General features: G+C 44.0%; 1 protein-coding gene across 2 annotated transcripts in view; it reads left to right on the forward strand.

The window, feature by feature from the left end:
* Positions 1-14,815, forward strand: part of STRIP2 (striatin interacting protein 2) — a 184,855-nt gene that overhangs the window by 120,212 nt on the left and 49,828 nt on the right. For both annotated transcript variants that reach the window (XM_086918897.1, XM_086918898.1), the window contains exons 15-16: positions 267-364; positions 14,157-14,283. In XM_086918897.1, the coding sequence (XP_086775023.1) occupies positions 267-364; positions 14,157-14,283 (225 nt within the window). The remainder of the gene's footprint in view (positions 1-266; positions 365-14,156; positions 14,284-14,815) is intronic.

Genomic DNA, 14,815 nt, shown 5'->3' on the forward strand with positions numbered 1-14,815 from the left:
ATATATATATATATAATCCACTCTTGGATAGAAGCAGTCCTTTACAATGAAATGATTTACTCGTCGAAAAAATACTTTAGAAAAAGAAAAACTAGCTTCAGGTGCAATATCATTGGGTCAAAGATTACATTCTGTCTTATTCTATGATGTCTAGGGAGGACTGAATTTGTGATGTGACTTCTGCGGGCCTGTGATTTTAGTAAAATGATGCCACTGGAAAAAAGCCTCCCTCCTTGTTCATTCATGCCTCTACTCCCCCTGCACAGATTGCTCTCCTGAAAATTCTTCTAGCTGCTGCCCCCACCTCCAAGGCAAAGACTGACTCCATCAACATCCTGGCTGATGTGCTACCCGAGGAGATGCCGTAAGTACCCTGGAAAGCTGGGTCTAGAGAAGGAGAAGGAACTCTCAAAGATTGGATGTATGATGAGTAGACATGATTGGCAGTCTCAACTGAGGCTTTCTGCTGGCTGCTAGGAAAAGCAACATTTAGCATTTAGTAACCCGTGTGTGAAGGCACATCACAGTATAGCGGATTGACTGACATACTTTGATTTCTTCCAGTCTGGAAGTTTTAAAATGGCCTCCTATTACTGCAGGGAGCATGTCGGAGCAGCTACTTTATTCAGCTGGCCTCGTCAGCATCAGAGTCACCGCTATGAACAAAATAGCTGACTAAACTCATATCACTAGGCTGAGCTGGAAGATTTATTTGCAGTAAAATGAACAACATTGGAAGCAAAAGGAGCGGAAATCATAGTTATGCATGCAACTGAAGATACGTTTGGAAATAGAAAATTTCCAATATATTCTACTATTGATCACTTTAGTCCTGATAACTAGTTAGACACGAGCCCCTATTACCTACAAATTGTATACACTTTAGCTTCTATTCTATTCTTTTCTGGGTGATGCTGCTTTCCTGGGTGGTCTCATATTTTCTGCAAAGGAGAATGTTGTTAGTTGCTGGAGCTGTGTCCACATGACAACCTGCTCTACCTTTATTTGTTTTGTTAAACTAGCTACTTTTTCATGGCATGCGCTCTATATGCTTCGAGTATGTTGCTCTCCAGCAGAATGCTAGACGGTGTTGGGTGTAACTGAAGTTTTCCTGCACAGAGAAGAGTGGTTCTGTGACCCAGGTCCAGCGTCTGAGAATGCGAGTGGTACTATGAGAGCAGTGTTATTGCAGTTGTCCTGATTTTCTCCCCACTCTGCACTGCGGAGCAGGCTCAATGCGGCAGCCCGACCAGCGATGTTGAATCTAGCAGTGCTCAAGCTCAGTGGAGGCGTCATTACCTCCTTGCATGTTGTGTACCCCACGTAATGAATATACGCCTACAACCCAGCCTGTGCATTTACAAAACCCTAGCCTAGGCTCAGTTGCTGAAAGCGTATCCATCTCCAATGCTGCACTACCTCAGCTGTTGGCTTCTGCAGGCCACCTCCCTGAGCCTGGCAGTCGCTGCATAGCTTTAGATTCTACTGAAGCATGCTGGATCAGGTGGGCTATCCTGCCCTGCAACAAGACTTGAGTCCACTCGAAGTGACCCATTATGTCCCCTGAGTTAGATACCCATCTGCTTCAAACGAACTGAGTAAGAGTGAGCTGTGGCCCTTGCAGATGTACACTGTCCGATGCTGTCCTTGGCTTGATTCCTAACCTAGTAACTTTGGGCCACATGTACGACCATTTCCTTTTACGACTCACAGTTTGCAAATTTTAGCGACTCGTAATTTGGGAGTCGCCAAAGGAAATGTACTAATGTGTCTCAGACACATTTAGCAATTCCCAATAGGGTCGCAAATGACCTGCCTCATCAATATTCATAAGGCAGGTCCCAATTTGCGACCCATTGGGAATGGGCAATAACACTGGTATGGTGGCCTGCTATGAATAGCAGACAACCATGTCTGTGTTTAGTCTTTAAATAAGGCATTTTTTTTTAAATGCAGCTAATTTTCCTTAAAGGAAAACGGGATGCGTTGTCAAACAAAAATACAAATTTCAGTTTAATTTTTTAAGACGGGTCACTGCCTGCTCTTAAAAAACGTGTTCGCTGCCAATCACTAAGGGGAAGGGGTTTCCTGGTGACCTCTTCCTGTTTGTGAGTGGCTTACCACCTACTTGAAATAGGTAGTAAACTGCAATTGTTTTGTGACTGCATTCCAGCCGCAAAACAATCTTACATGCCCCTGCAACTCACTCGCGACACGCAAACCTTATTTTGTAAGTCAATAAAAGGTTAAAGACTCACAAAATATCGTTGATACATGGTACAACCCTTTTTAGCGGTTGCAAACAGGTCAAATCTCCATTTGCGACTGCTAAAAACAGTTGTACATGTGGCCCTTTGTAATGATTGCAGGCATGTAATGACTCAAGTTTAACATAACAATACCAAGTATCACAAAAAGCGTTCGGGCCTGATTACGAGTTTTGGTGGTGCTGGAGCAGGCGGCATGCCACCATGCCACTGCCACGCTCCTGCACCGCCAAAACTTTCACTGCAGCCTGCCAGATTACGAGTATTTCTGTGGTCTGGCGGGTGGGCAGCGTGGCGGTCCCACTGTGGTTCAGTTTAAAGGCTCATAGTGAGGCTTAAACTGCACCGCCACATGACTGCCAGTACTCATTTCTGTGCGGGAAGGAATGCACCATGTCGTGCATCACTTCCCTGCAGGAACTGAGGTGCAAAAATAAAGGGGGCCACAACATGTGCCCCCTCCATGCATCCCAGTGCACATGGGTAAGTGGGGGCCCTTTGGGCCCCCCTTCTTTCCTCTCTGCCAGCAGTTTCATGGAGGAAAAACCTGCATGAGACCACTGGAGGTGAAGAAAGTTGTAATATGCTTGGTCGTGTCTCATGGCACCACCAAGTATGTTGCTGCCCTCAGACTCCCGCACCACTGCCAGGGATCTTTGATCGCTGGCGGTTGTGGTGGTGCAATGGGGTCCGGCCCTAGTCATAAAAGGGCGGTCGGACAGATGGTGCGGCAGTGGCCGGACCACCACCGCTGCGTCACCTTGAGTCCGGTAGTCTGATGACCGCTAGACTCTTAATCAGGCCTTTATTTACTGAAGCATTATTCTCATAAAACCTGTTGAAGTTACTGAGCTTATTCCTCAATGTAATAAAAGTCTTACATGTTTAAAACAAAAAAAAAAGAATAACACTGTTTGGATATTATGTCTATTGTGAGTGAACACGTGGACTACCTAAACAAGAAGTTCAACCCCATAATGCCATGCAAGAGTAAGCCTTGACTGCTCAACTTTTTTACGCCCTGAAAAGGATGTACTTGGGAGATCAGCGATCTCACAATAGTCCCTGTTTCCAAGGGCAGCGGCAATACTTGTCGCAAGGATTGAATACGTGCCTCTGAGTCAAGCAGGCCCTGGAGAGCTGGCCTGACAGTAAGCCACACAAAGAGGAAAAGCGTGGTTATATAGTACATTTTTAAGCTGCTTTGAAAATAGCCATGTCATGAAAATAGGAAGAATTTTTTTTTTTGAAACCGTTGAAATCCTATTAATTTTTGTCTGTCTCACTCTTAAAACGAATTCCGGGTTGCTGTCTGTTAAACTTGACATCTTTTGGCGTATTTCCCCTGAGTTTTTGCTTTCTGACCTTCCTGTTCTGACTCTGTTTTTTCTGGCTTAGTGTTTCTGCACACTTTTCTCACTGCTAATCAGTGGTAAAGTGCAAGTGCATCTGTGGTAAAATATGTTATGGATTGGGGTTTCCATGATTGGCCTGTTTGATTTATGTGTCAGTCCCTAGTTAAGTGCACTGCGTGTGCCAGGGCCTGTGAATTAAATGCCGTTGGTGGGCTCAGCTCTGGATTGAGCCACCCCACGAACGGCCGTAAAAGGTAACTTGGGCCTGCCATCGCAGAGCCCGTGTGCGGTCGGGTACCACCATGTCAACTGGCAAGTGCCCACACTTGCCAGTCCCCACCTTCCCTTTTCTTACGTGTCCGCCACCCCTAAGGTAGGCCCAAGGTACCCCTGTGGGCCTGGTGGGGTGTATGTGAAAGGTAGGACATGCCCTGGTGAGTGTGGCATGTCCTGGTAGCGAATTACGGCCTATTTCGTTTTTCGCTACTGCAAGGCTACCTGTTCCCCATAGGACAGAATGGGAAGTTTTTTTTATAACATCTTATAAACATAACTAGCCAGGGGAATTAGGTAAGAAAATAAAGTTTAGTATGCCTGAACTCAGAATCTAAAGATGCATCTTTTAGTGAAGGTGATTTTTATATTTTGTGTTTGAAAATACCACTTTTAGAAAGTAGGTATTTTCTTGCTCAGTCGTCCCGTGGGCTTCTGCTGGAATGGGGACTGCCTGTCTGGGTTTGGATGACAGAATGCTGGGAAGCAGGAGTAGCTCTAGATAGTCTAGGTGGGTCAGGAAAGGTCTGAATAGACCTGGGCCGCAATTGGGGAAAAGGGAGGAGATTTCCTTACACCTCAAAGGGCCTGGTCTGCCTCTTACCATGCCGTCTCCATCTCCTGCCAGGAAGTCACACTAGAGAAGGTAGAACTGGTTCTGACTGGGCACAGACACTCTCTGCCTAGGAGATCAACAGGTTTTGGGATATTAATACTGGGGCCCAGACCCCTTAACTTTAGAACTCTTTTGACCAAGAAGGCTGCCAAGAAGGAGAGCCATAGAAGCTGTGAAAGGGACCTACCACTTTGCTGTGTGCCTTGCTGTGTTGGCCTACAATGACTGCTTCTGTCTTGGGCAGTGAAAGGGCTGGGCTGAACTTTCTGCAATCTACTTTGTGAGTTTCTCCAAGGGCTTGAGGTAGAGCTTGCCTCCTGTTCATGAAGTTTCAGGAACAGCAAAGACTTCAAGCTCTTCTGCCCCTCAGCACTGGGGACTGTGTGTTTTGTGCTGCAACAGAAGAAAAGCAACTCGATGACGTCTACGACGCCACTGCCGACCCCGTATCCTGAAGGCACCACAGAGGGCACTGCCGCAATGGCGCACCGCGACCCTGGTCTCACGGACAACGCCCGCTGACACCACCACCGAGCCGCTGCTCGCACCGCGACCTGAGGGCACCGCACGCTGCACCGCTGCACTTTGTACCGCAGCTCCAGTTTGTCAGCCGAACGGCAGCACTTCAGCAGCGACGGCGCAGCTGCTTGCACCGTGACCTGCCAGCACCGTGACAACCATCGCATTTCACTTCGCACTGCGACCCTGGTTTCACCGACAACGCCATCTGACGCCAACGCCGAGCCGCTGCTCGCACCGCGACCTGAGGGCACCGCACTCTGCACCACTGCACTTCGTACCGCAGCACTCAACGCCTGCCGACGCCAGCGCTCTTGACTTCATCAAAGAGAGGAGTTCGATCTACAACGCGTGCGATTTCAAGGGCCCCGATGACTCCTGCACCGAACGACTCCGGAACTGACGCCTACGGACGCTGTGCTTTCAGACGCTCAAGGAGAGGTCGCAGACGCCCTGCATTTCGAAAAGGTACTGTTTGCGGGTCTTCCCAGAACCGCAGCTGGCCCGCAACGCTGCGGTCAGCCAGAACTGTTTGGATTTGTTTGCTCACAACGCCGTGATAGCCCCGGAGGGAGCTATGGACATAAAGGAACTATTTTTCAAGCGTAATTGGATAACCAAAGATTTTTAAGTATCATATTGCGGATTTTTATTGTTTTTGGTCTTGTCTTAAATATAAAAAATATTGGATCTTTTTTTTCTAAACTGGTGTGGTGTCCTTTTGTAGTGCGTACACTATTACTGTTGGTTATGTGAAAATGCTTTACACACTGCCTCTAAGATAAGACCGACTGCTCGTGCCAAGCTACCAAGGGGGTGAGCAGGGGTTATTTAAAGAGTGTAAGTCCCTTATCCTGACTAGAGTGGTGGTTTTGGCCGGACTTTGACGCAAGCCCTAGCCGACCAAGAATCCCATTTCTAACACTTTCATATTCCAGAAATCTGTAGACGGTCAAGGCAGAAATTTAGTGCAACTGTGCTCAGTACCTTTACAGTGGACAACGCACCCTCTGGGACTCCTGGTGATAGTGAGCAGTGCTACATTCAAAGGTAGATAGCATTGTCAAGAGGCACTGGTCCAAAATAGGGTTATGAGAATGGTAGTGAGGTGAGGAGACTGTGTCCAACTATAGGGCTACCAAAGAAACAGCCCAGTGGAGTTTCATTTTGATATAAAAGCTCTACAAACATGAAAGGAACAATAGCAGTGAGTCAAGACCTGCAAGCAATGATCTGTGCACCTCTACTGAGATGAACCAGCCAAGGGGTTGGCTTATTGCATCCTGGGAGTGGGGAGGGTGGTTTGGGGTGTTAAACCAAGATGGCAGGGGGACACTGGAAACAACAGAGGAGCTCTGACGCACACTTGATGTACTTCACTCTATTTTGCTTCATCCACTCTGTGGCTGTAGCTTGCGGGGCATGATGCCTTGTACGAGGGAGCTGCAAACAGATTAGAAACAAGCACTGGCGTTGCCAATAGGTCTCGCAGTGGGAAAGCTGGAGCTATTGGTTTTGTAAATGACAAGCCCTTTATGTTTTAAAACTGAAAACAAAAATAAAAGGCATTGTTATTTGCAATTGTAATAGCTCCAACTTTCCTACTGCAAGACCTATTGGCAACGCCAGTGCTTGTTTGTTTAATCAGCGGGAACATCGGTGCTCTCGGCACTGGCATCTAATGGTCAACACCATACTTAGAACAGTCTACCATTTGGTGGCACTGCTCATCTAATTTAGAGATGAGTAGAACAGTTGTTTAGGAATAATGTATACATCAAAATTGGTCAGAGTCCTGGCGCTTAATATTTTACAAATTAAGCACTGGAGCAACATCTAAGGTATTGTGGACTATTCACAACTCCGTCCATCTGAAGAGCTTCCTCCTTATACAGTGGATAAAGTGACCTTCACGAAAATGCTGATCCCGTTATGCCTGTGATTTGGGAGGGGGTGGGGGGTTGATCAGGCAGAACTGGGCAATGAAGAGGCTCTGACGTAATGGCTGGAGCAGGCGACTTTGATGCAGGGGAACTGGATTCGAGTCAGCATTCTGACAACTTTGAAGTGGTGGTACAAAAGTAAGGGAGGGAAATTAAAACAAAGTGCATAAAACATGAAAGGCGACCAGCACACAAGACGGTGCTACCATGATTGAGTGTTAAAAAAACGACTTGGTTCAGCGGTGCACAAGAAGACTCCTGCAGCCATGATTTAATGTAAATTTTAAAAAACGAGTTATGGGAGCGGGTGCCTGCTGTGAAAATAATGCTACAGCTGCCATTGTTTGTATTACCTGTGTTTACATAAAAATGGGCGCTAAGCTGAAACATTAAGCACGGTTCCCTGGTCATGAGGAGTAGACAGCTGATCAGTGGTCCGCGGGCAATCAGTTGAACTATTCACAACTCCGCCCATCTGAAGAGCTTCCTCCTTATACAGTGGATAAAGTGACCTTCACGAAAATGCTGATCCCGTTATGCCTGTGATTTGGGAGGGGGTGGGGGGTTGGTCAGGCAGAACTGGGCAATGAAGAGGCTCTGGCGTAATGGCTGGAGCGGTCGACTTTGATGCAGGGGAACTGGATTTGAGTCCGCATTCTGACAACTTTGAAGTGGTGGTACAAAAGTAAGGGGGGGAAATTAAAACAAAAGTGCATAAAACATGGAGGGCGACCAGCGCACAAGATGGGGTGGTGGCATGATTGAGTGTTTAAAAAGAGTTCAGAATGCAATGGCAGAAGGCAGCTCGAGTTACAAGCTGCCTTTGAAGAAGGACAGGCAGCACTGGGAGGGGGGCTGATTCACGAGCAGATGGGCCGGTTTATGACCTGCGGAGCGCGTGAAGTGGCTTTGGGAAAGGTCTTGCTTTGAGGGAGGAGTAGGGGGAGTGGGGCGTGCATGAAGTGGCTGTTGGCAAAACGAATCCTGGGAGATGATTGAGTAACAAGCCCGCCCTGTGCAGTTTCATACAATGCTGCGGCAATGTAATTAACCCGCAGAGTTATGCGTGCCTTTTTAAATATAAATCGTGCAAGGCTGAGAGTTGGGTCTATTTTTAATCTGGCAGTGACAAATGGCCGCTGGTTTCTCAAGGAGCCATATCTAACATACATGATGCAGAAATCTGTGCTTTCGGCACAAGTGGCGCTTTCTTATCTAAGAGTTCGCACCGGACGCTGCTGATGCAAACTACAATCCCAACCTGCACAGCTTAATTAGATCAGCCGAACACTAAGCCTCTGTGTGGCAGCGGAGCAGCTCGGTGCCAACAATCCAAAGACGGAGGGAAGGCAGAGAAGGGGAGGAGGGAAGGCAGAGAAGGGGAGGGGGGAGGAGAAATGCGACACGGTGTGAAGCAGCAGGGGCCGAGTGCAGTGGGAGGAGTGCTGCTACGGCCTGGGGGAAGCTGGCTGGGGAGGGGGAGTGATTGAGTATTAAAAAAAACGACTTGGTTCAGCGGCGCACAAGAAGACTCCTGCAGCCATGATTTAATGTAAATTTTAAAAAACTAGTTATGGGAGCGGGTGCCTGCTGTGAAAATAATGCTACAGCTGCCATTGTTGGTATTACCTGTGTTTACATAAAAACGGGCGCTAAGCTGAAACATTAAGCACGGTTCCCTGGTCATGAGGAGTAGACAGCTGATCAGTGGTCCGCGGGCAATGAGTTGACCTAAAAAACGACTTGGTTCAGCAGCGCACAAGAAGACTCCTGCAGCCATGATTTAAGGTAAATTTTAACAAGAGGGGAGGGAAGAGGTAGACACAGAGAGATTGTAGATAGAACGCACGGAGACAAAGTGAAAAAAACACGTACCTGATAATGCCGGCAAACTGAAAGTACGGCCGGCCTGCGGCCGGCCATGAATAATTAGGGGAGGAGAAGCCCTTTGATGTGCTGTGCGGCCGGGAATGCGTGTGCTTGTTTGGTCACGTGATTCACGTGAACTCAAACAAAACCGCAGGAATGAAACCCTTGGTTTCACGAGCATTTTGGCCACTTGAATTCTCGCTCCGCTCAATGCGCTTGCGCGCATTGATAGGTCGCGAGACCTAGAAACTAGCCCAGTGACTGATAAGCTGGATCCAGACCAAGGTACACTCTGCGGTAGGTTCCCCTGGTAAGGGCACAGTGACCCTCACACCTGGCCATGGCTCTGCAGAGAATCTTCAGAGAGTACTACATCATCGTGCCTGATGCCCTCAAGGTGGCAACAGTGGAATCAGATATCAGTTGTATGTCCACCACGGCATCAGAAACACTATTCTCGGCTGATAGTTGTGGCTTGGCATATCACTCATAATGTATGACCCTGACACATCTAAAGCATAGCGGCATGCTCCAGGCCTATGCTGTGTATCTACTATGTTTACTATTGTGCCGTTTCAGTGTACTTTGCCTGTGTTGCTCGTACCTCCTTGGAACGTTTACCAACGTAGTAGAGTTGAGTTTGTTGGTCCCACCCCTTCCTAGAGTTCTTGTTATAGATAAAAAAGATAAGTGCTTTCATGTGCGCCGTGCCATTTCATGGCGCTTATTTAGTTATAATCCTGAATGCGAAGTACAGTGTTGTCTGGTGCCTCAGAGCAGATACCCCAGGAGTCTGAGTTTGACCTCATGGTCAGAGGTTCAAATCCAGGCGGGTCCACTCAGTCCTTCATCAGGTCAGTAAAATGAGTACCATTCAGTTGGGTAACAATGACAGTCTGTAATCTGACGCCATGACGTTCCAAAGGGTGGACATGTACTTTAGAAATACACTTTAAATTAGCATGTCATTCTAAGGCTCAACACGGTCTGTGCTGTACCGAAGGTGCTTCAATGTATGGAGAAAAAGAGTTAGTTAGAAGAGTGGTGCAAAGTGCTGAGTTTTTAAAGATGGGTAACAAACATCAATAGACGATGGAGGTAAGAAGGGCCACCATCAAGAAATTGCCTTTTGCCAGTTAGAGAGTGAATATTTCTCAGTTGTAGGCATGAACTGGTGTCACTTTGGCAATGTAAAAACCTGCATTGCAGGCTTGGAATTGCAGTTTTTTTTACCAGTTCCAAGGAGTGTTGTATCTCAGGCCATGTAAATATAATGTGTATGGGTCGTCCCAAGAATGTGCACTAAGTTAAGGATGTGTAAGCATGGAGGGTAGACGTGGCTTTACCCTTTGAAGGAGATATGGCGAAATCTCATAGTTGAACCAACTAAAGGATGGGCATGCAAAGTTAAGTATCCGTTTGTGTTTTTCTAAAGAGTTTGCCACCAAGGTAAGAGGGTAGTTTGGGAAGAATGTGCCCTCCTGGCATAACTCAAAACTGCTATGAAGGTGTGACAGTCATGATTGCTGGCTATGCCTCAGCGCTAATAAACTGCTAAGACAGACAAACGTGTGGGGTGAATAAGTGTACACCGTGAAAGAAGGTTTGCCAGTGGTGGGACTGAAATGGCAAAAATAGTAGAAACAAAAAATAAACATTATGGACAATTATGCACAAGGCATACGAAGGAAAGGTAACTGCCAGTCTTCTCTGATAAATGTTAAATGTCGTATACTTGTAAAGCGCACAGCTGCCCCAGCAAAGGGGCGTCCCGGCACTGTATACCGCTGGGGAACCCATCCTGCCTTTCCCTGTGAGATGGGCGCTCCTGGGCCTCTCCAAGGTGAAGACAAGCATCCCCGGCGCTGATGGGGCCGTTAGTAGAGATTAAGCAAGCTATTGCCCAGAGTTGCTGAGTGGGACCCATGGTTAGAGTAGGCACTGAGTCGAGAATTATTGAGTCCGCTGACCATGGCCCAAGACCCTGCCGCGTCGGGAATCAAACCCTGGTCCCGGGCCGGCCTCTGCTTCCGGGTCTGCCGCCTCTAACCAGTGAGCCACACCACTCCACTGTAAGATAAGATAAGATAGGTTATCCCAAGGGCATGATGCATAAGGTCACCCCACAATGAATGCAATTGCCAATATCGACAAAGTTAGGAATAGGCCACTTTCTATTAAGGACCGACTTGAGAAGAATTGAACTGGACAGCATATGTAATGCTGATGCCTCTTGTTTTTTAATGTTGAATTTTAATAACCACTAATAAAGCCGGTGCAAAAATAAGTGCATCTGCAGGATCGAAATAGACTTGGAAGGACCACCGTCCATTGCTCTGTCAAATGCAATGATGTAGCTATGCTTTCCAATGTCGGAGCACTGTCCACTGTGGATCTGTACTCTGCGACTTCTAAGTATTGTTGCATGATGATTCCAGGTATACAGCATTAATCATTACGCCCTTGTATACAATGCCCTTCGGGTCAGCCTCTCCTGCTGACATTTTTAGGATTATGAGTAACCTATTTAAGGGATATCTGGTGTGAGATGCTTTCAGGACTCCAGAACAATATTTTATTATTTATTGAAGATGTACTGGACATTGATCCAAGGTTGGAACACTTTGTAAAGGTTTTACATGGAAATGGTCTCACTTGAATGTGAGAAATGTAGGATTGGTGTGAATTGTGTGACTGATCAAAGACATGAAATTTCCGTCAGTGGATTTAGGCTCAATAGGGATTTTCCTGATTTCACGTGGGAAAACTATATAATAAACACAGGCTGAGGGCTTTCCTAGGAGACTCGGAAAACTACATCAACTTGCATTTGTTAAGCCATTATGTCTGGCCTTGGCAACCTGGTATGATGGCTAAACATTTGTTTTCTATTTTTTTTTGCAAGCTTATACCACAATAAAAAAAGAAAACATGCCACCACATAAGTGTGGCCACCTAAGGCTTGCAATGCAAATAAAAATATTTCAAACGTATGCACTATTAATAGAACATTGTGAGTGTTTCTTAGAAGGCAGGTGTGATTCAAAAATCTAAAAACTCGTCTTAGTATTAATTCACACATCTATCTATCTATCTATCTATCTATCTATCTATCTATCTATCTACCTATATATATTTTTTTTCCTGGGTTTACACAATAAAACCATAAAAATATAAACGAGTGAATAAGAAAAGCATATTAATTAATGTAGAAAACAAATAAAATATAAAAAACTGAAAAATCAAAAAACCACATTTGCTAAAAATACTATAGACATTAAAATACATTTCAAAATTAAAACAAATAATGGAAAATTAAAAAAATAAAACAACTAATGCTTTAAAATATATTTAGCCAGAATTATGAAAAGAATTGGAGTCTAAAAATATTAAATATACTATTCCCACTACTTCGGAGGATTAGATTTACTATTCCTACTCCAGTTACTGCATTATTAGGGAAATTTCTGGACTTCGGAGGAGTTCAATTTGCTCTTCCTACTCCAGTCAATGTCCTGCAGGATTCAGCGTTGGACTTCGGATGGGTTACGTTGACTATTTCCACTCCAGTCTAAGCAACAGTAGGTAAAGCGTTGGACTTCGGAGGGGTGAAATTTCCTATTCCCACTGAAGTCTAAACAACAGTAGGGAAAGAGTTGGACTTTTTAGGGGTAAAATGTACTATTCCCACTCCAAACAGGGCAACAAAAGGGAAACTATTGGATTTCAGAGGGGCAAAATGTATTATTCCCTCTCCAGTCAACGCAAAAGTATGGAAAGTGTTGGACTTTGAAGATGTAAAATGTACTCCAACAGTAGGAAAAACATCGGATTTCGGAATGGTGATCTTTTCTGTTCTCACTCCAAACAGGGCAATAGTAGAGAAAGCAGTACATTTCAGATTCCAGTGCAACATTAGGGAAAGCGTTTTATTTCGGAGGGATGAAATTTACTAATTTCACTGCAAACAGGGCAAAAGTTGGGAAAGCTTTGGATTTAGGAGGGGGGGGGGGGTAACATTTACTATTTTGACTCCAAACAGCGCAACAGTGGGCAAAGTGTTGGACTTTGAAAGGGTAAAATTTACTATTTTCTCTCCTTTCTATGCAACAGTAGGGAACAAAGTGTTGGATATCGCAGGGATGACATTTACTATTCTCACTCCAAACAGCGCAATAGTAGGGAAAGTGTTGAACTGCAATGAGATTAATTTGACTATTCTTAATGCAGTCTTAGCAAAAGTAGGGAAAGTACTTCACTTCAAACACATTACATTTTTGAGTAATCCATGAATGTAGAAACAATATTGAGCTCTTAATATTAAAATATTAATTATTGTAAAATATAAAGGTATTAAAAAACATAATCAATTTACATAATCACTATTCAATAAAAAAATCAAGAATCAATTAATAAACAATTGTTATTCAATTATTAATTAACTTCCCACTCGATACCCAGATAAACATAGCAGCCCACACCTAAAATATAACCAAAAACCAATTCCTCAACTTACATATTTAAAATAAATTAAATAATTAACAATTAATAATTACATTTTATATTATTACTTAACTAACTTCCCACCCTAGACCCCTACTAGCCTCTCACAATTAAAATAAAACAAAAATAAATATATTTTCCACAGTTTACATAAAATTCAATTAAATGATTAACTTACAAATAATAATTAATAATGAATTAATGATTACTTACATAACTTCCCACCCTATACCACTACAAACCAAGCATCCCACAACTAAAATATAAGTAAAATAAATAAGTATTCCATATTTTACATAATAAAAAATCTAATAATTAAGTAATTAACAATTACTAATTAATTGACAATTATTTCTTAATTAACTTTCCACCCTATACCCCTACAAACCTAACAGCCCGCAAATAAGATATAACAAAAATAAATCAGTATTACATAATTTACATAATAAATATCAAACATACAATTAAATAAAATGTATTAAATATTTCTTAATTATTACCAAATTAAATCCCCAGCCTATCCCTCTAAAAACCCAACAATCCGCTACAACACTATGTTACTATTACAAATTAAAATAGAACATTCGAAATCACTTCAAATTAAAAGCTATATTTTAAAAACAATTAATAACATTTATATAAATAATGTTAACATAAAATTAATATATCAACTAAAATATATTACAGTAATTAGAAAAATATATTCTTGTCAATTATATTTGTGCATCATGAAATTTGTGTGTCACGATAGCTAATTTCGGATATGTATGTCTCCCGATATTTTTAACTTGATATTTTGTCCAAACACCAGAATTACAGTTCTGGACAGCATGAGGCTGGGGATAGATGTCAACCGCCACAAAGAGATCATTGTCAAGAGCATCTCGGCCCTGCTGCTGCTCCTGCTGAAGCACTTCAAGCTGAACCACATCTATCAGGTGAGAGGAGGCGGGTCACAGGGACAGCCATGGGTGTGACCACTGAGAGCCCTAGGCTGTGAAGCTGGGAGGACCCCATTTTTATGATCAGATTGGTATAGGGGTGCTTTACGTATACTTACTCCTGGTCAGAAACCTACACAGTAGCGTGCTAGTCTTCACCCAAAAGCGCTTTGATGCCTCGTCGGGGTATGAAGTAATATATAGATAAATTACATTACAATGAAAGATGTATGCACATGGTAAAACCTGGTATTTCGATTTCGAGGATCCTGTTAAAGACACCGGGAACTTCTGCTCCTGCTATAATGGGAAATCATGCAGTTTATCAGGAAATACAGCATGTTTGTTTATTCTCGGATGGGCTGTATGCTTCTTTTGTAAAGAATTGTTGTATTTGAGTACGAAAAGACATTTGGCACTTTGATGAAAGTTGAAGCAATATTATTTACTTCTTCATATGTATTTACTACATAGGACTGTGTTTAAATAATGTATACTAGTCCCCAGCGATGTCACACCAACATAGGCA

This window comes from Lissotriton vulgaris, chromosome 1_1 (genome assembly GCF_964263255.1).
Source record: "Lissotriton vulgaris chromosome 1_1, aLisVul1.2, whole genome shotgun sequence".
In the NCBI taxonomy this organism is placed as follows: Eukaryota; Metazoa; Chordata; class Amphibia; order Caudata; family Salamandridae; genus Lissotriton; species Lissotriton vulgaris.